General features: G+C 43.9%; 1 protein-coding gene across 1 annotated transcript in view; it reads right to left on the bottom strand.

Moving 5' to 3' along the window:
• LOC127653849 (cilium assembly protein DZIP1L-like) overlaps nucleotides 1–27,361 on the bottom strand; it is a 41,491-nt gene that overhangs the window by 13,919 nt on the left and 211 nt on the right. The window contains exons 2-4 of the mRNA XM_052140635.1: nucleotides 8,579–9,134; nucleotides 8,366–8,450; nucleotides 8,032–8,156 (exon numbers count right to left, since the gene is read on the bottom strand). Of these exons, the coding sequence (XP_051996595.1) occupies nucleotides 8,032–8,156; nucleotides 8,366–8,450; nucleotides 8,579–9,091 (723 nt within the window). The 5' untranslated portion in view covers nucleotides 9,092–9,134. The remainder of the gene's footprint in view (nucleotides 1–8,031; nucleotides 8,157–8,365; nucleotides 8,451–8,578; nucleotides 9,135–27,361) is intronic.

Raw genomic sequence — 27,361 nt, 5'->3', positions numbered from 1 at the left:
TTACTTATTTTACGTCTCTCGCCCAATCAGATTCGAGGACCAGAACTAACTGTTGTAGTGGATGGATGGATGGATGGACGGATGCTGACAGGCCTATACTAGGCTGTTTAATGGAATGTTCCATTGTGAAAACTTAACCCGTATAAGGCATGTTGTCACAAAAGGTAAACTTGTGTTAAATTTCTTCAGAGCAAAAACAGTGGAAATGTCCAATAGCTTTTTTCAGTGGCCAAGACTTCAGCATAGACAAGACTTTACTGAAATTGTCTTTTAAAAATAAAACCTACACTGATAAATATTTACTCATGTACAAAGTGTGACAGCTAGCCTTGGTATCCACTATATAGAAACCTGGGCTGCAGCTGGGCTGGGTTATATTTTATGCCGGAGAAGATTTGTTTTTCTGAAATTCTGAGCATCAGACTTTTCTCTCACTTTCCGAAATCACTCCATCACAGACATAACATATGTACAATTATATATATAATATATACACACACACACACACACACACACACACACACACACACACACACACACACACACACACACACATGTTGTGTTTCCATGTTTTATGGGGACGTTCCATACACATAATGGTTTTTATACTGTACAAACTTTATATTCTATACCCTAAACCTAACCCTACCCCTAAACCTAACCCTCACAGAAAACTTTCTGCATTTTTACATTTTCAAAAAACATAATTTAGTATGATTTATAAGCTGTTTTCCTCATGGGGACCGACAAAATGTCCCCACAAGGTCAAAAATTTCGGGTTTTACTATCCTTATGGGGACATTTGGTCCCCACAAAGTGATAAATACACGCTCACACACACACACACACACACACACACACACACAAACACACTTCAAAAAGAATGTATTGTCAAATATTATAAAAAAGGACCCTGGTGCAAATAATGGTATATGCTATTTACACCCCAGTGCAAATAATGGCAGATACTAATTGCACCCTGGAGCAAATGGTGTCAGAAACTATTTTCACCCATATTTAAATACTAACATAGTATAGGGGCATCACCGCAGTGTGTTTATTTAGAGTCCCACAGACACACTACATTAACCCCTACCCCTAAACCTAACCTTAACATTACCTTAGAAAAAATAACCTTGGTTTTAATACAGTAACCATGGTTTCACCATGGTATTTTTTGTAAATTCACAGGAACCACAAAATTAACCATGGTTCCTAAAATAACAACATAATACTGTACTCAACATTCACCATGACCAAATCACTGTGATGAAATCAACATTTATATCATCTCTCTCTCTCTCTCTCTCTCTCTCTCTCTCTCTCTCTCTCTCTCTCTCTCTCTCGTTGTATCGTTGTAGTTTTAAAAATTAGTTTTTGATTCAATATTTTGAATAGTGAACGCAAATATAATTTATAAAATATTTTTTTATATGCAAGACAATGCGCAGTGAACCAAAAACACATCTGATACAAAGCCATGTGTCTGATGAAGGTCAAGTCGATATGACCAAAATTCTTTGTTCCATAATGATTTATGTAAGTGTACTTCCAAAAAAAAGGCCACTTGAAGGCGCCAATAGGCCACTTGTAGTAACTCCATAAACCAATTCTCAAAGTGGTTCAATGTAAAAAACACCACACAAACCAAAATATACATGAAGATATAATTTTTTTATTATTATTGTTATTTGGAAATATATCATAATGCATTCCAAATATATTTATGCATTTTATAAACAATGTGAAAAGAACATTGCAATTTGAAATGTTGCAGTGGAAATAAACTTCTACTTACAATAAAATATACTTCTGTAAAATTTTTTCTACATACAAATGCAAATTGACTTCAGAGCTCAGAAATTTTGCACTGCTGTTCACCCAGGGTCTTTAGCCACTGCCTCAAGCCTGGGAGCCTCACACGCCGTGGCTTCAATCGGCATCAATGAAGCCCGGAGTACACCTGCTCCCAATGAAATTTAACGAAATGTCAATGCATTGGGAGCGGGTGTGGTCTAGGGTCTAACTCACAGTGAGCGAAGCTGGGGAGGGTGGCTCATCTCGGCTTGAATGGCATGCAAGAGCCCCCTGGATGTGCAGTTGAATGGGTGTTTGATAAAGAAATGCAGTCGGGAGGAGCGGTTCTTCCAGTCCATCGGTGATGGTGACTGAAGCAGAGGAGGGAAGCTAATCTCAGCTTGAATGACGTGTCCGAGCCCCCTTGATGTGTAGTTGAACAGGGGGTTTAACCGAAGCCAAAGAGGGTGGTGCCTCTCAGCTTGAGGCAGAGGCTAAAGGCCCTGAGTGAGCAGCAAAGAATAATCTTTGAAAAAATGCAAAGTCAATGCATTAGGAGCGTGTGCTCTGGGGTCTAACTCACGGTGAGCGAAGCCGGGGAGGGTGGCTCATCTCGGCTTGAATGACATGTCCGAGCCCCCTGGATGTGCAGTTGAATGGGTGTTTGATAAAGAAATGCAGTCGGGAGGAGCGGTTCCTCCATCCATCGGTGATGGTGACTGAAGCCGAGGAGGGTGGATCAGATCGCGGGTCCAAAAGCAGGGTGTCGACAGTACGGCAGTGACACGCTATAACTGCACACCACGCATAAAAGCACAAACACAAAAAAAAAACACAGTCCATGGTTTTCCACTCCGAACCTTCGTGAATCGGCATCAGGGATAGGCCTATATACAACCCTAATATCATTGTTTTTACTTTTTCATTAGCTACACAACCCATCAGCCAAAAATTATCTATTGGCCAGCTTTGATGCAAATTTTGTGTGACTATTCAATCACAACTGCACAGAATATTTGGAGGGAAGGCTCATTTTGTTCTTAAGACCCTCCCAAATATCAAGTTTGGGTGTTTTGCTACTGAAACACTACAGATTTCACAGAGAATGGACATGAATGATAACATGTGTTGAATATGTAAAACCTGAACAAAGACAGATTAATCAATATTTCTTCATATTTGTACATGTTTGGACTAAAACCTCTAATGGATTTTATTTATTGGACTCTTGCAATGAAAAGCACAACAACGTTTGGAGGATTGTACTCATATGTGTTTGACTGGAAGACAATAAAAGGTCAGAACCTCTGGTTTAATTTTCCGGTTTTTGATTTTCACTCTTGACAAGCTTAATAAACTCTTATTGTTGTAACTTTGCAAACATCAAATATCAAAATATCAAATCGTGAGTCCCTGATATCTCAAATTATATATTGGATGTCAATATTAGTTTAAAATTTCACAGTTTAAACCTGCATTAAACATAAATTAAATGTAAATAAATATGCAAGTGGCTCATTTTTTAACCACCTTTCATTAAGAGATTAGAAAATCTGAAATATTATTTCATCACACTAATAAATTGTCCTTGCAATTATTGCACACACCTGCACAAAAACATTAGGCTACATTAAATTGAACTATAACAACCTAAACGGCAACTATTAAGATTATCATTTTGGTATCAGGGATTAGAAGAAAACTGAAAATTTATGAATATTTTTGCAGAAAACATTTGTTCAGCTGTTAGATGAAACCAAACACAAAAGAGTTTTCAGAGTTACTACCTCTTACTGTTGCCCGAAATCCATAATTTCCCTCAAGATCTATGAAGGGAGGAGTCCATGCCCTATATACACTCACCTAAAGGATTATTAGGAACACCATACTAATACTGTGTTTGACCCCCTTTCGCCTTCAGAACTGCCTTAATTCTACGTGGCATTGATTCAACAAGGTGCTGAAAGCAATCTCTAGAAATGTTGGCCCATATTGATAGGATAGCATCTTGCAGTTGATGGAGATTTGAGGGATGCACATCCAGGGCACGAAGCTCCCGTTCCACCACATCCCAAAGATGCTCTATTGGGTTGAGATCTGGTGACTGTGGGGGCCATTTTAGTACAGTGAACTCATTGTCATGTTCAAGAAACCAATTTGAAATGATTCGAGCTTTGTGACATGGTGCATTATCCTGCTGGAAGTAGCTATCAGAGGATGGGTACATGGTGGCCATAAAGGGATGGACATGGTCAGAAACAATGCTCAGGTAGGCCGTGGCATTTAAACAATGCCCAATTGGCACTAAGGGGCCTAAAGTGTGCCAAGAAAACATCCCCCACACCATTACACCACCACCACCAGCCTGCACAGTGGTAACAAGGCATGATGGATCCATGTTCTCATTCTGTTTACGCCAAATTCTGACTCTACCATCTGAATGTCTCAACAGAAATCGAGACTCATCATACCAGGCAACATTTTTCCAGTCTTCAACTGTCCAATTTTGGTGAGCTCTTGCAAATTGTAGCCTCTTTTTCCTATTTGTAGTGGAGATGAGTGGTACCCGGTGGGGTCTTCTGCTGTTGTAGCCCATCCCCTCAAGGTTGTGCGTGTTGTGGCTTCACAAATGCTTTGCTGCATACCTCGGTTGTAACGAGTGGTTATTTCAGGCAAAGTTGCTCTTCTATCAGCTTGAATCAGTCGGCCCATTCTCCTCTGACCTCTAGCATCAACAAGGCATTTTCGCCCACAGGACTGCCGCATACTTGATGTTTTTCCCTTTTCACACCATTCTTTGTAAACCCTAGAAATGGTTGTGCGTGAAAATCCCAGTAACTGAGCAGATTGTGAAATACTCAAACCGGCCCGTCTGGCACCAACAACCATGCCACGCTCAAAATTGCTTAAATCACCTTTCTTTCCCATTCTGACATTCAGTTTGGAGTTCAGGAGATTGTCTTGACCAGGACTACACCCCTAAATGCATTGAAGCAACTGCCATGTGATTGGTTGATTAGATAATTGCATTAATGCGAAATTGAACAGGTGTTCCTAATAATCCTTTAGGTGAGTGTACATGTATATTGTATTTCTATATTTGTGTCCAGTTTTATCATATAATTTGAAAGATTATCATTTTTAATTAAAATGTTTAAAATGAAACAGGAGGTGGGGGTTGAATGACTTGCACTACAAATAATTATTAGGCCTACCTGTCACCAAGACGGACTTGTAAAATTTCTGTCATGGGCTGGGTTTCCTGATAAGGTTTAAACTAGCGCTATTAAGGACATACGTCAACCATTATTTTAGGATGGAGTATCGCCTGTTTCCTAAACCAGCAGGTAGATCACTCCTTATAAGTTCTTCCATACGGGAGCTGTCCAGATCAAAGGTGCTGAAATAAGGCCAAAACTTTTGCCAATTTGTCCATGACTTTGTTTTATAAATATAAATATATCAGAAACACTGCCAAATGGTCCTTTTCAACAAAATTTGTATACTCAGTCTGAATAGTAAAGTGAGGTTCAATTGGTGCAATTAAAGAATGCTTTGAGCGGGGAAGGAAATCCACTTCCATTAACCTGTTAACCTGCACCCCCACTCAGGGGCTCACAGCTGAAAATGACATACCTGAATTTAAATAAATATAGCTCCTGAGAACAGTGTACCACAGGCACAATTAAGGTCTCTTTGGAAAGAAGACACTTGGCACTCTACTAACAATAAATCAGAGTTGATAATGCTCAAACAAATAAAAAGTTATAAAAGTTGAAGTGCCTCATAAATAATGTGAACTTCAAAAAATGTTTTATTATTTCATGTACAAATATATAAAAATAGACCTGGAGGAATCCAATTAGGTAAAGGATTGAAAGCCACAAGTCTCATCAGTTTATATTTCAAATTTGAGGAAGATATAATGAAAAATGGGGTTCCTGCAAGCTTTTTTCCAAGACTATGTCAGTTCCCTTTCTCCCTCCCCCTGCCCAAGGCACATCCCCAGAAATGACATCCCCAAACTAAAATAATTGTAGTTACTGAACAATTTGCTCTACATGCACAATTTAGACATATTTAAAAAGAAGACACTTTGGAGTTTATTACCCAAATGTAAAAGTTGAAAAGACAAAAATTTATAGAATTTAAAGTGTCTTGAAGATAATTTGTACTGGAAGTAACATTTCATTATTTTATGAAAAAATAAATGAAAACAAACCTGGAGGAATCCAGTTAGGTAATCGATTGAAAGCCACAAGTCTCATCAGTTTATATTTCACATTTGAGGAAGATATTATGAAAAATGAGATTTCTGCAATATTTTTTCCAAGACTATGTCCATGTACCAAGAAGCCTCCTTGGATACCTCAAAAAGCAACCTAATGACCAAATGTTATGAAGGGTACTGCAAGCTATTTTAGTCATCATATACACTATTCATACCGATAGTCGCCCATTCAACATTCAATGGCTGGTGATGGCCAGTGATACAGACAGCATTCATATGGATGGTCAGACATAGAACCAACAATCACACTGATGGCCAGCCATCAGACAAGCCATTTTTTTTATAAGGTGCATTACCTTATCTTTTCAGACCACAATGCATTTACCTTACAAATCAAATGGGAAAACAAACACACACACACACACACACACACTCTCTCTCTCTCTCTCTCTCACACACACACACGTATAATGTGTGCATGTTACATAGCAACTCACCGATGTAAAATTGGACCATCTTTTCCGTCCTCAAGCATATCACCCTCGTCGCTGTATTCACTCCTCAATTTCGTCATCGCTGCTTCGAGTGATCTCAAATAAAACATCTTCAGCAGAAAAAAACTTCTTTTGATGATCCATTTGATGAGATAATCCGTCCAGTAAGTAAGACGCGAAAACAGATGTTGACTGGGGAACCGTCTTTTTACTATGGCTCGTTTGTTGTCAAATGACGGGGGTGTGGTCACAGCCTAATTCGCAGGTTAGCTCCTCAAGCGTATGGAGAGTGGCCGATTCAAATAAATAAAAAAACATCTTGTTCGCGAGGAATTTAAACTTCCCGGGTATCGTTGGAATCGTGCACTGCTTGGCTACATTTTCGATTAGTCATATCATTTCAATTCTTTCATTGGCTTTCGTTGTAAAGACAAAACAATAGGATCAGCATATCATGACGTCAAAAAAACTGACCGCAGTGTTTGAATATTTTGACCTATATATTGCCTATCTTTGTATTTGTGTGTGTGTGTGTGTGTGCGGTCTTAATTTGTTCATTACACTCTAAGCAACACACCCATATAACGTTCGGCTACCGGGAGTCTGTTTTTATGCATAATTTTATTGCATAACCGACAAGTATGATACTTCACCCTGAATAAACTCGATGTAAACAAAGGAATAACCATCGATGTTACAACGTTATTGTTTCTTTGGACTAAAAATGCTCTGTGGGATGTTGTTCAGTGGACCCTCACCTTTCCATCCAATCTGGAACTTTTAGCAGTGGATGCGTGTGTGGATCGTTATTACGACACTACTGGTATGTACTCCGTTTTTGATTACGTGTGTTTTGATCTGTATTGGTTACATAAATGCAAGAAATACATTCGTTATAAGCTTTTCATCGAAAAACAGAGCTCTATCATCGATGCTTGAGGCTTACACCTTTAAAATGATATATAGTTTGCCAAGATTAATGATGTTCTTTCACGTTAAATCTATTCATAAACATTAAACTGGGGGACTCTTCGGTGCGACTGCGCACTGGTGCAGGTTAACAGGTTAAAGTTTTAATAATGTTTTCCCCAGTTGCATAATATTGTGTAGGTAGGGCCCCAACAAAAACAAAACAGCCCAGGGGTCCCTACCCCTCTAAGTCTGACCCTGAACTAGCAAGACATCTAAACAAAAGAAACAGGATTTTCTATGCTACTGATATGACTGGAGTCTTCATCTCATGTGAGTGCACATTATTTTATTCATATTTGTCAAATGTGTTCTTCAATCTTGTTTTTAATGAATTATAAATTACATAGAGTCCCTTTAACTTTGAGAAACTGCAATAGCGAAGAGCTAAGGCCTACTATCTGCCAATAAAAAAATCAAATATGGATTAATGTTTAGCAAGTACAGTATCAAACATTGGAAACAGAGGAGTTACTTAAAGAGGTTCCGTCCAGTATGAACTATAAGTGGTGCTGGACCTTGATTCAAACACCAATGTACCTGCTGTCGCCTAAAACTGTCAGTTTCTCTCTCTGCCTGTAGCTGCATGTGTGTCACTCTCAGTCTCTCCTTCAACTCTTCTATTCCATCCTCCATCTGTTTGACCTGCTTCTTCTTCTGCCTCTCTAAAACACAAATCATACAACATACAATCTGTCAAATGCAAATGCATAAAATACAGAAGCAGTGACCTGGAGTTTTGAAAAAAAAAAAAAAAAAAAATTATCATTACACCAGTCAACTGATCATTGAAATGTATAGTGTTAGCTTAATAAATAGTGTCAATATAGTGTTAACTGTTATTTAAAGTTTTTAGAGATTCAAAAGGTACTACCTGCATCTGTGACCTCAGGATGTCGTCGCTGAACATGTGCTTGCAAGTAGGAGTAATTAACAAATGATTTTTCACAGAACTGGCACTGACAAGGAAAAGATCAAAAGATTATTAGAAAACTTTTTATGATTTCTAAAGTTCATCAATATTTGGAAATCTCAAAATCACACAGTAAATGCTCGGTTTGTCTTTACTACAGAGGTTATAATAGACCTTGTTATAATTATTAGTGCTGGCCTGTAGGAGGAGCTGTTGAGTGGCGATCAACTTCTTTTTTTGTCGCATCTCCACCTTGGTTTCCTGCAGTTTTTTCTCTAGCTCTACTCGTTGTTCTCCCTCTAGCTGGGCCTGAGAGAGCTCCCCCTGCAGACGCTCCTCCAATTCTGACAGCCGAGCACTCAGATAGTCCTGACAGTGGAGCAGGTACTCAGTGCTCAGCTGAGACATACGGAGAAGTTTGATCAAAGAAGGATCAGCAGGCCCACGGCAGTTCGGACAACGCTCACCCACCACGTCACAGAAAGTTACAGTCGTAATGAAATCCTGCAGCACACGGACATTCATTTCCTGCGCTACCCGGTCCACATCAAGGGCAGCGAGACACCTCCAGTCTACGGGTTCAGTGCGTGAGCGAAAGTGGAAGGGCTGAGGGTGGGGTGCTAGGCTCCAGGATGGTGTGTTGGACTGGGCTTTATAGGGCTCACCAGGAGGGAACTGACCAAGCATGGTGAAAGGTTTGGGATAGACAAGTGAATTAATGTGCTGATTCCTATTAAGAGGCAGGGTGGGAGAGACAAAGAAAACAGAATATATTGCTAAAGTAGTCTCCCTAGAGAGAATGAAAGTACACATGCATGCACATATTACACACACGTAATCCTGCTTTTTTGTTCATCATGAAAAAACAGTGATGGAAATGCAATACCCATTACTTTGTTTTTGCATACAAAGCACTTTTATAGGCTAACAGGTTTATGTATCATTCTCAATAAACCAAGCAACATTTACTGAAAATATATAGTGAAAGTAAATTATACCATCTCTATGACAACAATTTTTAAGCTGTTGTCAATGGCCACTCTTTCAAAAGTTATCTTACACAGTTGTATTGTTTTGGGTCTGCTTTTAGAGGAAATACCTAGCAAAAAGCAAATGACTTAAAAACTGTAAAGAATACAGTTTGTGAAAAAATTAAAGAGAGAGAGAGAGGTGTGCTCATTCTCTTGTTCTATGCAGTAAATAATCTATGACATACTGTACATAATAACTGACCTAGTGAACAAAACATACAGCTCACACACACTGTTCAATTATTTAACTGAAAATGTATTTGGTAAGGGTTCATCTTGTTTTATGTCATAGCGTCTGAACTGAGTCTAATGCCTCTGAGTTTACATGTCAACAGTAAACTGTCTCTGCAGTTTGAACTGTATTGTTCCTCAAACAAAACAGTACCATCCACAGTACTGGCTAATAGAATTTCACTACATGATTTCAAAGGTTTATCAGATTATGTGCAATGACCAGGGCTGTTTCTAGCTATAAGCAATATAAGTGGCTGCTTAGCGCAAAGCAAGGCCATTTTTTATTTAATTTTATTTTGTAAATATACTAAAAGCTGCGAATAAGACTCAGGCAGCTGTTATGGCTCAATTAGGCTATAATAGTGCCCCCCTTTGCGGGCCAAGTTGGTAGGGAGAATGTAATTGCAAGGAGAGAGTTGTAGCTAGTCACAGGCCTGCACACGCTCAAGAGGGTTTTTGCCATAATGAAGCACACCTACAAATCAGACAAAAGGAAGAGGAGAAATGCAGCAAGACCACTGTTAAGAAATTAATGTTTCGCTTAAGGCCCCCCATATACTCAGAAATGGAAATAACCAAACGACTGTATAATAAGTGTGAAAAGGGTTATCATTTTGATCATGGTCTTGCTGAATGATTGATTTGTTGGTTGGTTGGTTGGCTGAGCCCACCAAATATCAGCATCCTCTCTTTTTAAATGTACACTCAGTAATTTCAATTTAATTAAAAAAAATTTAATCCTAAATAAATTAATTGTAAATATCATGACCACTCACATGAGATGAAGACTCCAGTCATATCTGTAACATTATATAATACGTTTTATTTAACAGGCAGACAGCCTCCTCATGGGGGCTGCCATGTTAGGATCACATGATCAGCTGAACACCACTTGAACTAATTTCAGTAATTGCCCTGTTATAGACCTTATTCACACTAGCGCCATCATTGATTTTTAAAGGGAATAACATGGAGGCTGTGAGGGATAGTTTTAGTCTCTTCAATGGGCTGTACTGCAGTTAAGTGTTTTTGGATAGTTCTGTTGACAAAACATTGATAAAATATCTATCCAAGAACATTCAGTATACAAAGAACTCCAGACAACATGAGTTGTGGAAAATCAGATGTGATCTAGGAGCTTTATACCATTCATGCCATTGATGAGACTGTAAGGCTGCATCCAAAACCAAAGGTATTTGTATTGTTGCCTCCAGGTCCATCACTATTACAGGGCGGGGCCTATGGTGATGTCGAATGCGCTCAGGAGGCAGCATTTTCCTGGTTTTGGACGCAGCCTAAGCCCATCCCTCACAGCCTCATTGTTAATCCCATTAAAAATCAAATATGGTGCTAGAGAGAAAAAGGTCTATTGGACACATTCATTCAAAGGGGTATTTAATCATGGCTGAATGTGAATAGTGAATTCCTGGCATCGTAATTGAAAACTATTGCGTTTGAATGTTGCTTTATCCATGTTCCAACGTGTCAGTGTAAGTCCTAGACCTACATTTGGAATATCTACTGCTTAAATGTATCTTCCTCTGAAGTTTTCCATTGTTATTATCATGGCCATATACTGTACATTCCACCACAAACTGATGCTAAGCAGGCACAAGCACATCTGCACTCGGCCATCAGTGAACAGCACGATGCTCACCCGGATGGTGTCTTCATTGTTGCAGGGGATTTTAATCAGATCAATTTAAGATATATGCTTCACAAATTCTATCAGCACATCCAGTGCCCTACCAGGGGCTCAAATATCCTGGATCATGTGTACACTAATGTCAAGGACTCGTACGGAGCCTACCTGAGCCCAAAGATGACAATCTGATCATCTTTCACTGTTTCTGACACCAGCATATACAGACCTCTCATCCACAAGACAAAATCTGTAATAATATGGTCAGAAGAAGCCACCTTACAATTACAGGATTGCTTTGATTGGACACACTGGGACCTATTTGCACAGGAGTCTACCCACGGCTCAGAGGTGAACCTGGAAGAATATACAGCCACTGTCCTTCTCTACATTAACAGCTGTGTGGACAGTGTCACAACAGACAAGAACATAAAGATGTTTCCAAACCAGAAACTGTGAATAAATAAAGGAGATATAACATCTTTTAAAAGCATGCAATAATGCTTTTAACTCAGATGACACTTCAGAATATAGTGTTGCCAGGTCAAGCTTGAGACATAAAAAAGGCCAAAGATATCCACAGACAATGGGTAGCAGACCACTTCAGTAACAGTGATGCTCAGAGTATGTGGCAAGACATTAGGACTATTACTGGCTGTAAGAGTAAACATTTCTGTCCCCACAGTGACACTGCACTGTCCAACAAGCTTAACATCTTTGCTCGAATTGAAACCAGCAACAATGTGACGGTGCACAAACCCCGGTTACAACGTATGAACAGGCTCTCGCATTGAGCAAACATGATGTACAGTGCACACTGTGGAGGATCAGTCCTTGCAAAGCTGCAGGCCCAGACGAAGTGCCTGGACTGGTATTTGAACACTGTGCCGAACAGCTAGCTAGGTATTCACAAGCATCTTCAATCTAATTCATCACAGACAAGTGTCCCCAAGTGTCTGAAGTCAGCCACTATATTGCCAGTGCTGAAAAAAACAAACATCAGCAATCTGAACGACTATCGTCTAGTGGCTCTCACACCAATAAGAAGTGCTTTGAAAGGATGGTCCTCACCCACATCAAAGCCATCATCCCTGCCACTCTGGACTCTACAGAGTACACCATCTCTCTGGCTGTTCACACTGTCCTGTCTCACTTGGAGATACTGTTGTCACAGTACCAGAATTTCAGTATTCGGTACCGATACCAGTTAAATTTCACGGTTCTCGATACCAATTTCAATATCACAACAAAAATATGCTAATATGATAATGTGCTATTGAACACACCAGTTTAGTTATTTTTTATTATTTTAATAATTCTAGTTTAATAATTATTATTATTATTTTCCAGATTTTTTTTTTAAAGTTTAATTTCATCATCAACTTTTTAACATGTCATTGCTTCTTTTTTTTTTTGCCAAACTTTTATTCAACAGATGTCTTGCTTGTGATACTTTCATTAATTATTATTATTATTATTATTATTATTATTATAGAGAATATAACATTTTACTATAAAGTTGTAATATATTATTATAAAATTTCAGGCATCTAGCTTTTATTTTGAATAGTGCTTTTATTCATAATGCTTCACTTTTCTGGATAAACAGTTTGCGACGGCGCAGTGTGATCATTGAAGACTTTTAAGTCACGTCTGAAATCTCATCTCTTTCAACTGACGAATGAAATGTAGGACACAGTTTTGGAGTGTTTGTATTTTAGATTACTGGTGTTATGTGGTCAATTTGAAATGTTGTTGTGTTTTAAATTGTATTACTGTGACACTTTGTTTAACTGTTGTTTTAAATGCAATATAAATAAAGCTGAGCTGAGATTAGAGCGCAGATGCTGTGATTTTAATTATATAAATATATATTTTACATGATTCAAAATAGATAAGTACTCTGCTTTGTCATCTCATAGAACGTCAGTGATTCTAAATGTTTGTGGAGTTTCTAGTGGATGAGAGGTTAGATTTATTTAACGTACACATCTCTTCCATAGTAAGTGTTAGGGTTACCTTGTCTTGTTTTACCGTTGCCCCTTTGGTTTCCATTTTTGTCCCTTTTGTTTTCCATAGGTCCACTTTTGTCCCTTGTTTAGCTCCACTGTCTCACTAGTCTATTGTTTAAAGAACTACACTTCCCAGTATCCACCTGTCATCATCACTGCCATTTTGTGTCATTGTTCACACCTGTTTATTATTTGTAATCATCCTGTCCTTGTGTATTTATATCCTGGTTTTTGGTTCAGTCCTTGTCTTTCATTGAATGTTGTTAGCCCGGTGTGTGTTCCCTGCCTGTGTTTTCGGTGTTGTGTTGATTTCCCCATTGTGGGTTTTCCTTTGTGTTTTTTGTGTTCTAATAAAGTTTAAAGCTGCACTTAGATCCGCTCTCCTCGTCTGCCATCGCTGTCTGCATTCGTAACAGAAAGAAAGAACACCACATGGATCTAGCAGCTTGCTCGGCGAATTACCGGCTCCTTTGCCTCAGGCAGGAGGACCGCCCTTTAGAGGACCACGTCCTAGATTTTCTGGAGCTGGCACGCATCTCTGACTTCCCCGACTACGCTCTGGTGGCATTCTTCCGGGGTAACTTACATGAGACTCTGAGGGAACTGTTGCCGCCGGCGAATGGTTGCTGAACACTCCTCAGCTTCGTGGAGGAGACCTTGCGAGTCAGCGGATTGCCGCTCACTGTGGACATACGGGAGGATGATGCTGCCACTCCTCCCACAGTGTTGGTACTCCATTCGCCCGTGGTTCGTCCCTTCACGCCTGCCCCAGTCAGCGAGCCAGAGCCCTCGCCTGCCCCGGTCTGCGAGCCAGAGCCCTCGTGAGCTACGGTCAGCGAGCCAGCGCCCACGCATGTCAGGGTGAGCGAGCCTCTCACCTCAGAAGTCAGTGAGCCAGTGCCTGTCGCTTCAGAGGTCAGTGAGCCAGCGCCTGTAGCCTCGACCGTCCCTGAGCCAGCGCCTGTAGCCTCGACCGTCCCCGAACCAGCGCCTGTAGCCATGACCATCCAAGAGCCAGCGCCAGTGGTCATGCCCGTCCAAGAGTCAGTGCCTCTCGAGCCTCCCAAGGCTCCTCCTCCCGAGCTTTCCAGAGCTCCGCCTTCCGAGCTTTCCAGAGCTCTGCCTTCCGAGCTTTCCAGAGCTCCGCCTTCTGAGCTTTCCAGAGCTCCGCCTTCTGAGCTTTCCAGAGCTCCGCCTTCCGAGCTTCCTAGAGCTCCGCCTTCCGAGCTTCCTAGAGCTCCGCCTTCCGAGCCTCCCGAGCTTTCCAGAGCTCCGCCTCCCGAGCTTTCCAGAGCTCCGCCTCCCGAGCTTCCTAGAGCTCCGCCTCCCGAGCTTCCTAGAGCTCTGCCTTCCGAGCCTCCTGAGCTTTCCAGAGCTCTGCCTTCCGAGCCTCCCAAGCTTTCCAGAGCTCCGCCTTCCGAGCTTTCTAGAGCTCCGCCTTCCGAGCTTTCCAGAGCTCCGCCTTCCGAGCTTCCTACGGCTCTGCTCCCAGAGACTCCAGAGCTTTCTACGGCTCAGCCTCTGGAGTGTCCTACGGCTCTGCCTCCTGAGCCTCCCTCAGCTCCGCCTCCAGAACCTCAGAGCCTCCTATGGCTCCGCCCCAGATCCTCCTACGGCTCCGCCTCCTGAGCCTCCAGAACTTCCCACGGCTCCGCCTCCCGAGTCTCCTACAGCTCCGCCACCAGAGCCTCCTACGGCTCCGCCCCCAAAGCCTCCTGAGCCTCCCACAGCTCCACCTCCTGAGCCTCCACAACTTCCCACGGCTCCGCCTCCCGAGCCTCCTACGGCTCCGCCTCCAGAGCCTCCTGCGGCTTAGGCCCCAGAGACTCCAGAGCCTTCCTCGGCTCCGCCTCCTGAGCCTTCCTCAGTTCCGTCTCCTGAGCCTTCCTCAGCTCCGTCCTCAGAGCCTCCCAGGCCTCCTGACCCGGCCCCTGTCCTGTGGCCTCCTCCCAGGCCTCCTGACCCGGCCCCTATCCTGTGGCCTCCTCCCAGGCCCCCTGACCCAGTTCCCGTCCTGTGGCCTCCTCCCAGGCCTCCTGAACCTGCCCCTGTCCGGTGGCCTCCTCCCAGGGCCCCTGACCCTGTTCCTGACCTGTGGCCTCTTCCCAGGCCCATGACCCTGTTCCTGTCCAGTGGCCTCCTCCCCAGTTCCCCAGATCTATCCTTGCCCTGTGGCCAGCCCCCAGACCACCTGAACCTGTCCTTGCCCTCTGTGCCCCCCTGGACCTCTTGTCTGCCCCTTGTTGCCCCCTGGACCTCTTGTCTGCCCCTTGTTGCCCCCTGGATTGCCTGTCTGCCCCTCATTGCCCCCTGGACTGCCTGTCTGCCCCTCGTTGCCCCCTGGACTGCCTGTCTGCCCTTCGTTGCTCCCCTTGGTCTGTCTGCCCACCACAATCTTCCCCCCCAGTCAATGGACATTTGTTCTTTCTGTTTTTTGTTTTGTCACTTTTTGATCATCTGGAATCCGATCCTTGAGGGGGGGCTATGTTAAGGTTACCTTGTCTTGTTTTACCGTTGCCCCTTTGGTTTCCATTTTTGTCCCTTTTGTTTTCCATAGGTCCACTTTTGTCCCTTGTTTAGCTCCACTGTCTCACTAGTCTATTGTTTAAAGAACTACACTTCCCAGTATCCACCTGTCATCATCACTGCCATTTTGTGTCATTGTTCACACCTGTTTATTATTTGTAATCATCCTGTCCTTGTGTATTTATATCCTGGTTTTTGGTTCAGTCCTTGTCTTTCGTTGAATGTTGTTAGCCCGGTGTGTGTGTGTTCCCTGCCTGTGTTTTCGGTGTTGTGTTTATTTCCCCATTGTGGGTTTTCCTTTGTGATTTTTGTGTTCTAATAAAGTTTAAAGCTGCACTTAGATCCGCTCTCCTCGTCTGCCTTCGCTGTCTGCATTCGTAACAGTAAGTTTGCAGCCTTTATCGGTTTAATAAATCATACTAGGGCATGTCACGACTTTAATTTGATTAATTTTCCATTCCTGGGCCTGAGGCTGGGCCCCCACCTATCCTCTACTATAACTCTGAGTACACCACAAGGATGTGTATTGAGTCCCATCCTCTATTCCCCGTTCACACATAATGGTGTTCCTGCATTCCCCAATAACACCATTGTTAAGTTTGCAGATGATACAACGGTGATTGGACTGATCCCTAACAACAATGAATCAGCCTATAGAGGGGAGGTGCAGAATTTGGAGAGCTGGTGCTCAGAGAACAATCTGTCCCTCAATACAACAAAGACCAAGGAGCTAATCATTGCCTTTAGAAGGGCACAGAATGTTGGATATGCTCCAATCTTCATTAATGGAGACAGAGTGGAGTGCCCAGTTTCAGGTTTCTGGGTACACACATCTCAGATGATCTCACATGGTCCACAAAGATGACTGCTTTGATCAAGAAAGCACAGCAAAGACTGTTTGTCCTGAGGACGCTGAAGAAAGCTGGACTGCCTCAACAGATGCTGGTGACTTTCTACCGCTGCACCACAGAGAGCACCTTAACATACTGCATCTCTGTGTGGTATGTCAGCTGCACTAAGTTGTCCACAGCGCACAGAGGATTATTGGGATTCAGTTGCAAGCGCTAAAGGACATCTACAGATTGCGCTGCCTCAGGAAAGCCATCAACATCTGCAAGGACCACACACACACCCATGCCACCATCTATTTGAACTTCTTCCTTCTGGAAGGCGCTATAGGGCCCTTTATGCATGCACATACAGACTGAGTAACAGTTTTTCCCCAGAGCAATAACTGTTATGAATCAATCCACTGAATACCCCCTGACAACTTGAGTCTTTGCCCACAGATCTGTTTGGTCACTGTTTACACAGATATATATCATTTATATGGTACATAATGTGCATAATGTGTGTCACTGTTTGACATTTCATACCCTTCCACACTACTGATTCTGTTCAGTACCATTTGCATAAGTAAACAGGATAAAAAAAACAAATACTAAAAAGGTCTTATAGTTTCATTAAAATGTATGCCAATACAGTACATTCAATCATTCTATATTTAAGGGAGAGGAAAACATCTTGGTTACGTACCCAACCTCGGTTCCCTGAGACAAAGGGAACATGACATTGCGTTTGCTAACGCATATGGGGAGTGTCCTTCCAAATGACCTAGTTGAAACCTCTACAATAATGCATATTCTAATATTGGCTATAGTGTTTACCTTCTTAGGCGCAAAGCTGTCTGCAAATAATAATAAAATAAAAAAAACAACAAGCAGAATTCCTCAGAAAGTTTTGACTGAGGGACAAGGAGCACCTTGCTTGCACTTCAAAATAACTCTGAGCCTTTTAGTGTGGCCAGCATTCGCAGCCTTCATCTCAGGGAACCAAGGCTTTGTATGTAACCAAGACAATCCCTTATGATGAAGTACAATGACATTGCGTTTGCTAATCATATAGGAAACAGAATCCCATCATGCCATACTACAAGACAAGCTTGAGTTACCCTCATGTTGGGCCAGCACACTGGCGGAAACTTATATATGCATTTTGCCAGCCATTTGTGGGCCATTGCATCTGCTCCCAGCGGGGCTTGGGACTTCGAGAATCAGAGGGGACAATGTGAGTTTACCACTGAGGCAATTAGATCTATTTCTGCTTTGCCGAATATTTCCCAAATCCTCAAAACAGTATGAGGATAAAGTCTCCATTCATCCGGTATCACCCCTTGGCATGACAATAGGTTCGCACTGTTATACAGACAGCCTTGGACATATGTCCAGCAAATAAAATTGTATATATATATATGCACACAGTTGAAGTCAGAAGATTACATACACCTTAGCCAAATACATTTAAACTAATTTTTTTGGTAGCACTGCGTTTAAATTGTTTAACTTGGGTCAAACATTTTGGGCCTTCCACAAGCTTCTCACAATAATTTGCTCGAATTTTTGCCCATTCCTCCAGACAGAACTGGTGTAACCGAGTCAGATTGAGGTCAGGGCTTTGTGATGGCCACTCCAATACTTTGACTTTGATGTCCTTAATCCATTTTGCCACACCTTTGGAGGTATGCTTGGGGTCACTGTCCATTTGCGAACATCCTGGCTGTCTTGAGATGTTGCTTCAATATTAAAACAATTTTCCTTCCTCAATATAGGACTCATTTTACTGTGGATATAGATACTTGTCTACCGGTTTCTTTTAGCATATTCACACGGTTCTTTGCTGTTCTGGGATTGATTATCACTTTTTGCACCAAACTACATTCATCTCTAGGAGACAGAATGCATCTTCCTGAGAGGTATGATGGCTGCGTGTTCCCTTGGTGTTTATATTTGCATACTATTGTTTGTAAAGTTTAATGTGGTACCTTCAGGAATTTGGAAATTGCTCCCAATGATGAACCAGACTTGTGGAGGTCCACAATTTTTTTTTTCTGAGGTTTTGGCTGATTTTTATTTATTTTCCACATGATGTCAAGCAAAGAAGAATGGAGTTTGAAGGTAAGCCTTAAAATACATCCAAAGGTATACCTCCAATTGTCTCCAATTAGCCTATCAGAAGCTAATTGGCTAATTGCCTAAAGGCTTGACATTATTTTCTGGAACAGTTAACTTAGTGCATGTAAACTTCTGACCCACACACTGAATTGTGACATATTCAATTAGAAGTGAAACTGTAAAAAATTGTTGGAAAACTTACTCCTAACCAACTTGCGAAAACTATAGTTTGTTAATATGAAATCTGTGAAATGGTTAAAAAAAATACTTTGAATTTTATATATATATATACACACACACACACACACACACACACACACACACACACACACACACACACACACACACACACACATACACACACACAGTCAAAAGTGCTCTTATGGAAATAAATTGGTGCTTTTATAGTCAGAACATTAATATCATGAAAAATTACTATTACAATTATTTTTTTTCATAAACTACTTCAGAGTTCTCATCAAAAAATCCTCCACATGCAGCAATGCCAGCTTTGATGTTCCTTAGCATTCTAGCTCTCAGTTTGTCCAGATACTCAGATGACATTTCACCTGAGTATGTCTGTTTTGTCGGGCACTTCTCAAGCACCTTACAGTCTAGCTGATCCCACAAATGCTCAATGGAGTTAAGATCCATAACACTCTTTTCCAATTATCTGTTGTACAATGTCTGTGTTTCTTTGCCCACTCTAACCTTTTCTTTTCTGTTTCAAAAGTGGCTTTTTCTTTGCAATTCTTCCCATAATGCCTGTGTTATGATCCCTTGTTGTCTGCCCTGTGTTTTCTGTTTCACTCGTCACTGTTCACGTTCCATGTCATGTTTTCCTTGTTGCCCGCCCCGTGTTTCACTGTCCTTGTAAAAACTACACTTCCCATCACTGCGTTATTGTCCACACCTGATTATTATTTTGTCATCATCGTGTCTGTTTATTTAAACCCCGCTGTTTCCCCCGTCCTTTGTCAATCGTTATCGTTTCATGTTCACTGTTAATGTTCACCCTGATGTTCATTCGTGTCTGTTCGAGGAAACCGTGCCCTTCGTGGATATTTTTCAACCTGAGTTCTTCTGATGTTATTTTGTGTTGGAGTTTGATTTTTTTCCCATCGTGGACTTTTCGTTTGTTCTTTTTTTTTTTTGTTTAAGCTTGTTAATAAAAACCCGCATTTGGATCCAAACCTCCCGTCTGCCTTCTCCTGCATCCCACAATCATAACAGCCTGCAACCCTGAGTCTTCGCTTTACTGTTGTACATGAAACTGGTGTTCAGCAGGTAGAATGTGAGGCGTCTATTTCTCAAACTAGAGACTCTGATGTACTTCTACTCTTGTTTAGTTGTATATCTGGCCTTCCACACCTCTTTCTGTCCTTGTTTGAGCCAGTTGTCCTTTATCTTTGAAGACTGTATTGTACACCTTTGTATGACATTTTTGGCAATTCCAAGCATTGTATAGCCTTCATTCCTCAAACAATGATTGAGTGATGAGTTTCTAGAGAAAGCGGTTTCTTTTTTTGCCATTTTTGACCTTAAGACATGCCAGTCTATAGCACACTGTGGCAACTCAAAAACAAAGACAATGTTAAGCTAACTTTAATGAACCAAATAGCTTTCAACTGTGTTTGATAAAATGGCAAGTAATTTTCTAGAACCAAATGAACAATTTAGCATGATTACTCAAGGATAAGGTGTTGGAGTGATGGCTGCTGGAAATGGGGAATGTCTAGATTTGATCAAAAATGACTTTCTTTGAATAATGGTAGGGCTGTTTTTTACATCAGTAATTATGTAAAAATGTTTTGTTATCGGTTGAATGCCACTTTGGTCAATTTAAATACAAATTTCCTTCCGAAAAAGCTAAATCTGTCCATTATTCCAAACTTTGGCCACCAGTGCGTACACACACACACACACAATATACAATGCTTATAAGGATACACAACTCCAGCCAAAGCACTGCGGGGAACCAGGAAGCTGATGCGGATCGCTCACCAGCAAAAAGTCAATAGGTTACTCACGTAACCCCGGTTCTCTGAAACATCGAGTGGAGAGATCCACCTATGGGAAGGGCATCCGTACCTGACCTCTGCAGAAGCATCCAATTGCACCAAGTCTGGCTAGACAGACAGAAGCGCGTGTCCTATGCTCGGTAAGGTCCGCCCCTTACCTAAGGGCATATAACAATCTGCAGCGCTGCTGCTCCTCAGTAAGAATATTCAGCTTCTCGTGCAGCAAGCGGGGCAAGCTTGGTGGATCTCTCCACTCGATGTTTCAGAGAACCGGGTTACGTGAGTAACCTATTGTTCTCTTTCATCATCTCGTGTTCGAGATCCACCTATGGGAGACATGGACAGCTCCCCGATTGCCCAATACACTCACAGTGAGGTCCTGCAAGCCAGAAAAGGAGCGGTCGCCCCAAGGAGGCGGTGCTTGACACGTCCCGTAATTACACACATGGCAACCCTGAAGCACACAAGTGAGAACTGTGTACTGGCAGAGCTGAAGAAACATGTTAGTGGCACAAACATAAATATCAGCCCAGCAGCACCCAGTAAAGACAACACCCAGCAGGAATGTTAATGCATGCTCGGTGACATGAATGTGTACAGCCAACCGGCCCATTACCCCTTTTTCCCTACTTCATATATGTATATATATATATATATATATATATATATATATATATATATATATATAAAATATATTACATATATAAAGAAAAAGGAACCAACAGGGGAGGGCTATGAAGAACCCACCCCAGGACAGAATGAGCTACCGGGGTCCTGGTTACATCCAGTCGGTAGTAACGTACAAAAGTATGGGGAGAAGCCCAGCTGGCAGCAGAACAGATGTCCTGCAATGAAACTCCCCTGAACAGAGCCCAAGAGGCGGCCATGCCCCTCGTTGAGTGGGCTCTGATGCCTTCTGGAGGCAGCACTCCTGAAGATTCATAAGCCAAAATTATAGCTTCCACAAGCCAATGTGAGAGGCGTTGCTTAGAAATGGGATTCCCGAGTGAGGAGGAGCCCAAGAGATAAAGAGCTGATTGCTCTTCCGAAAAGCACTGGTCCTATCCAAGTAAGCCCGCAGGACACGGACCGGACACAGACCATTCAGCCTCTGATCCTCTTCAGATGAAAAAGGAGGAGGGTGAAAAGCGGAAAGCTCCATTACCTCACACGAGAATGCTGGGAAGCATTTCGGCATAAAGGCCGGGTTAGGCTTAAGAAAAACCTTATCTCCACTAAGAGAGAATTTAGTGCACGAGGAATGAACAGAGAGTGCATGTAGGTCACTGACACGTTTAGCTGATGCTAAGGCCAGGAGCAACGCTGTCTTAAAAGACAGAATTTTCAGGGAAACGCCTCCCAGGGGCTCAAAAGGTGGCTGACATAAAGCCTCCAGCACCATGGAGAGGTCCCATTCAGGGACAGTCCTTCTAGTAACTGGGAGAGAACGGCGGGCACCCTTCATAAATCTACGAATGAGGGGGTGCTGCCCTGCCGTTAAGCCATCAAACCCAACATGACAAGCGGAAATAGCTGCCAGGTAGACCTTAATAGTGGAAAAAGTCCTGCCTTTATCCATAAGGTCTTGTAAAAAACATAAAATATCAGAGACTGAACACTGATATGATGTTGAACCACGCTCATCACACCACCCTTCAAACACTTGCCACTTACAGTCATATAGGGACCTTGTGGAGGAAGCCCTAGCGTTCTGTATAGTTGCAACCACCCGTGGGGGAGCCCCATCGAGCTTAAGTTTGTCCTCTCACGGGCCAAGCCCACAGAGCCACCCTGTCCGGGTGTGGGTGATATATTTCCCCGTTCAGCCTGAGACAGCAGGTCTGTCGCGAAGAGGGAGGGGCCACGGTTGGGCATGCAGAAGAGGAATTATCTCTGCCAACCATGGTGCCTTGGGCCACCTGGGTGCTATCAAAATTAGGGACAGGCCCTGCTCTCTCACCCTGGCCAGGGTAGGAATTAACAGGCACAGGGGGAAGCGCGTGAGAGCAGCACTTTGGGCCACGGGTGGGCAAGTGCGTCCACGCCGAGGGAGCGTCCTCGTCCTTTAGCTGAGAAGAACATAGGACAGTGGGAGTTTTCGCGCGGCGAAGAGATCTACGTTCAGCCTTCCGAATTTCTCCCACAACATGCCCACTATCTGGGGGTGGAGTCGCCAGTCTCCGTGGAGCGGGTTCCCCTCGACAGAAGGTCCAGCGCCCTGTTCAGGACACCTGGAACATGGGTTGCGCGTAGCGACAGGAAGTGCCGCCTGCTCCACACCAAAAGCCTGTGAGCTAGGGCATGAAGCTTGGGCGGCGCATGCCGCCCTGGCGATTGATGTGAGCCACTGCAGTGGTATTGTCGCAGCGAACGAGCACATGATGCCCCTGCAGGCGGGGAAGAAAATGATTCAGAGCTTTCCATACGGTCATGAGCTCCAGATAATTTATGTGGGCTGAGCGAAGTTCGCTCGGCCACGAACCGTTCACCGTCCTGCCCTCCTGAGTGGCTCCCCAGCCTGTTAAGGACGCGTCTGTCGTTACCACTTTTCGCAACATAACAGCCCCGAGAGGGGTCCCATGTCGCGTACATGTCTGCACTCCTCCAGTGGCGCAAGGCTGCTGTGCACGAGCGCGTCACTGTGACAGAGCGGCAGAGGTCGCGTAATGGGCTGAAGTGGAGGATAAAACCCACTTCATGAATGCCCTCATACGCAGAAGGCCCAAAGGCAAAACTTGAATAGCTGATGCCATAAGACCCTGTAATCTGAGACACTTGCGATATGGCACATTCGTCCCCTCCTTGAATTGTGATAGACAATTCATTAGAGAGCGAACAGCGTTCTTGTGAAAAGCGCCGCGCATTGAGATTGAATTCAGCTCCAGACCCAGGAATATAACACTCTGGGCAGGTGTGAAATTGCTCTTGCTCACATTCACTCTGAACCCGAGTGATGTGATGTGCGTGAGCACACGGCGAGTGTCTTGCACCACCTCTTCCCTGGAATTGGCTATGATTAACCAATCGTCTATGTATGTTAGGATCCTGAGACCCGTTATTCTCAGCGGCGCTAAGCCCGCTTCCGCACATAGACAGAACACCCTCGGACTCAGCGAGAGGCCGAAAGGGAGGACTGTGAATTCGTAGCATATGCCCTGATAGGCAAAGCGAAGAAATTTCCTGTCTTGGGCGTACATATTGATGTGGAAAAGGCATCTTTCAGATCGACTGATGTGAACCAGTCGTTCTGATGAATTGAGCGCGTGAGTGTGCCGTGTGTTAACATTCTGAAATTGTATTTCCTCAAATGTTTGTTTAACACTCTGAGATCCATAATAGGGCGGAGAGAGCCGTCCTTCTTTGGAACTAGGAAATAACGGGAGTAAAACCCCTGATTGCATTGATCTCGGGGTACTACTTGAATCGCCCCTTCACGAGGAGGGAGGAAATTTCTTCTTTCAGAATGTGTGCAGCTCTTTTCTGTGTGAGAAAAGATAACGCCGCCCGAAAGGTGGAGGTCTCCTGGCAAACTGGAGCCTGTACCCTTTCGTTATGGTTCGAATCACCCACTCGGGAGCCGACACAGCCTGCCAAGCTGTTGTGTGGCTCGCAAGTGAGCCCACCTGAGCCGGGAAGCGCTTATTGCTGCGTTTATGCCCGAGTTGCTCATTTGAAATACAATGGCGCCATCTAGTGGACAACATAGGGGCGACATAAGGGGTTGTGGAGAGATGTTCTCTCTCTGTGCTGGATTTTTGTGATTTTTTGTGTTCTTTTCTTTTTTTGAAACACTTGGGCCGAAGCCTTTATTGAGTGTGTGGGAGAGATGTAATAGGGGCTGTGTGGTGACACTGCTCTCATACTGTTTCTCACTGTAAACACTTCCAGCACATGGAAGTTCCCTGATATGGGCTGAACAGGGGAACACACATGGTTCTGAACCGAACACACAGGGTGGGCACCCACTGGTAGGGGGCTGACCCCACCGAGTGAAACCCTCCTTTTCTTGAGAACTTGGAGGGTCGAACAAGAGTCCGGGGGCTGGTGGCCCGAGAACGTGGACTCAAAGCCCCTGAGGCCATGGATCAGGCCGGCCGCTTCCGTTTAGAATCGGAGGGGTAGAGTGGGGGTTTCTTGGCGCGGCAGCGTGAAAGACATTCTACCCCAAGGCTTAGCAGAAGGCGGGTTACCCTGCTGATGAGGTGGCTTATTCCGAGGCTTTGCCTTACGGGGTAATGGAAAGGGCGCCCGAAGCAGGAGGGTTGGGTGGTCGCTGGGTGGTGCCTGGCGCGGTGCAGCTCTCCTCGGGAGGCATAATTTTAGCGCTAGTCCTCCTTCCTCTTGTCGTCATAGCGCTGTTGCATTAAAGCGACGGCAGGGCCAAATAGAGCCTGGCCAGGCTCTACAGGAGCACCCACAATGCGCCGTTTCTCACTGTCAGGGAGGCCCGACAAGTTAAGCCAAAGAGCACGTTCTCCAGCCACTGAGAGCGCCATAGAGCGCCCGCGAGGCTTGGACGGCCTGGCCGGGCATTACGGAGAACAAGGTCATTCACCGTAACAATCTCCTTCCACAGAGAGGGTGTGGGGGTCCCTTTTTCCAATTGTTGCCCCATATCGACCAGGAGTTCAGCCTGGTATGCAGACAGAAGAGAGGAGACATTGAGGGCTCTGACGGCCAAGGCCGAGGCTTTGTAAGAGGCCTGGTGTATAGAGGCAGAAAACCGGTCCATTTTGTTCGGAGAACAGGTTTGGGGGGCAAGTAGACCACCTTGAGATGGATTAAGGTGTCTGGCGACAGAGGGCTCGATGGCGGGGGTCACCCATCCCAAGGGCCGTCATGTCCTTTACTTCAAGGCCCAGCGAGACCGTGTTTTAGGTCCAGCGGGTCCCCCAAAAGTACCTCATATGCTTTACGCATGCAGGAAGGACGGGAGAAGTTGTTTTCTCGAGCCTGGAGGGGTCCCAGGAGTTTCCGTCATACACGTCCCTCTCTTGGTCAGTGGCACTTTGTAAAGCTGGCCATTCGATATTGAGGCGAGCGGCGCTCGCTCACAAACCTCGATGAGGACAGACTGGGTGAGGGCTGCAGGGGCGTTAGCCTGAGTCACAGAAGGCGGGATGGCATCCTCGTCCTCCGAACCTTCAAGAAGGCCCGCATCGTCGTAGTCACCAGAACCAGCCGGCTCATTGGCTGAACGAGGGGTCCACTGAGAGAATCTCCTCAGGAAATTCCGGGTTGTGTTGATCAGCCCAGCTGAGCGAGGCAGCGCCCGGAGGAAACCAGGAGCGCGTCGTCATCACCGTTACCCCCATCGAGTCGGAGAGTTCGAGGTCGGTGCACTGGGTAGCGGCGACCTTGAGCCTCCGGCGGCGGAGTTTTTAGGCAGCGCCAGGCAGTGGCTACAGTTTTCCGGAAACTCTAGAGCCTCCTCCGCATGTTTGAGACCCATGCACACAACACATAAAGGATGGGAATCCTTGGCTGCGATGAGGGCACCGCACGCGGCGGGCAGGCACGCGATAGGCTGCCCCCAGAGGAGGCCGTGAGGCTTAGAAAATGCCATAAATGTTCGAAAACTCCGAAAAATCCTTGCGTGGAGCAGGAGAGAGAAAAGGCGGGCAGCCTGGTGGTAGTTTAGAGCGAGCTTGGGCGGCTTGCAATAAACAATAAACAGCTAAGTTGGCTGAAAAAAGGTTAATCACGTCAGGCGGAGGCTGATCTGTGCGATGTATCCTCCTGTAGACGGGTGAGTGAAAAACTCTAATTTCAACCGAGCTGAGTACAAAACAGAGGTCGCGAGAAGCGAATGTCAACTGAGGAGCAGCAGCGCGTGCAGATTGTTATATGCCCTTAGGTAAGGGGCGGGACCTTACCGAGCATAGGACACGCGCTTCTGTCTGTCTAGCCAGACTTGGTGCAATTGGATGCTTCTGCAGAGGTCAGGTACGGATGCCCTTCCCATAGGTGGATCTCGAACACGAGATGATGAAAGAGAACAAGCAGCTACACGGAGTGAGGTTCGCCTGAACTCACGTCGCTTGACTGGTGTAGTCAATGGAGAAGCAGTTGGGGGCTTCTAGAGGAGAGATGATTTTGCTGTCTTGAAGGAAGAACATTCTGAGGAATGGTGTTTGTGCGCCTGCTTTTATAGCAGTCAGCTTCGCGTCTAAAAAGGCGGAACTCAAAGACCAAAGCCAATATTGGTAATAATAATAATAATAAAGGTTTCAACTAGGTCTTCTAGTAGAAGGACATTCCCCATATGTGTTACTAAACGCAATGTCAAGTGTACTAAGTCCTAAGGGAACCTAAACTATACAATATTAAATAGTTTTTTTGTACAGAACAAACATCCCAATATAATAGTATAAAGGCAAAACAAGGTAACGACACCAGTATGACAGTATCCACATTTGTATCATTTGTAAATTAGTTAGTAGGCATTTTTCAATCAGTTTAACCACATGTAAACAGTTATTCTGCGATCAACTCGAAAAAGACACGACACATAGTAACGCTGTCGCTGACAACAGAGTA

Source organism: Xyrauchen texanus, chromosome 13 (genome assembly GCF_025860055.1).
Source record: "Xyrauchen texanus isolate HMW12.3.18 chromosome 13, RBS_HiC_50CHRs, whole genome shotgun sequence".
NCBI lineage: Eukaryota > Metazoa > Chordata > Actinopteri > Cypriniformes > Catostomidae > Xyrauchen > Xyrauchen texanus.
This window is presented reverse-complemented; position numbering and strand designations above follow the sequence as displayed.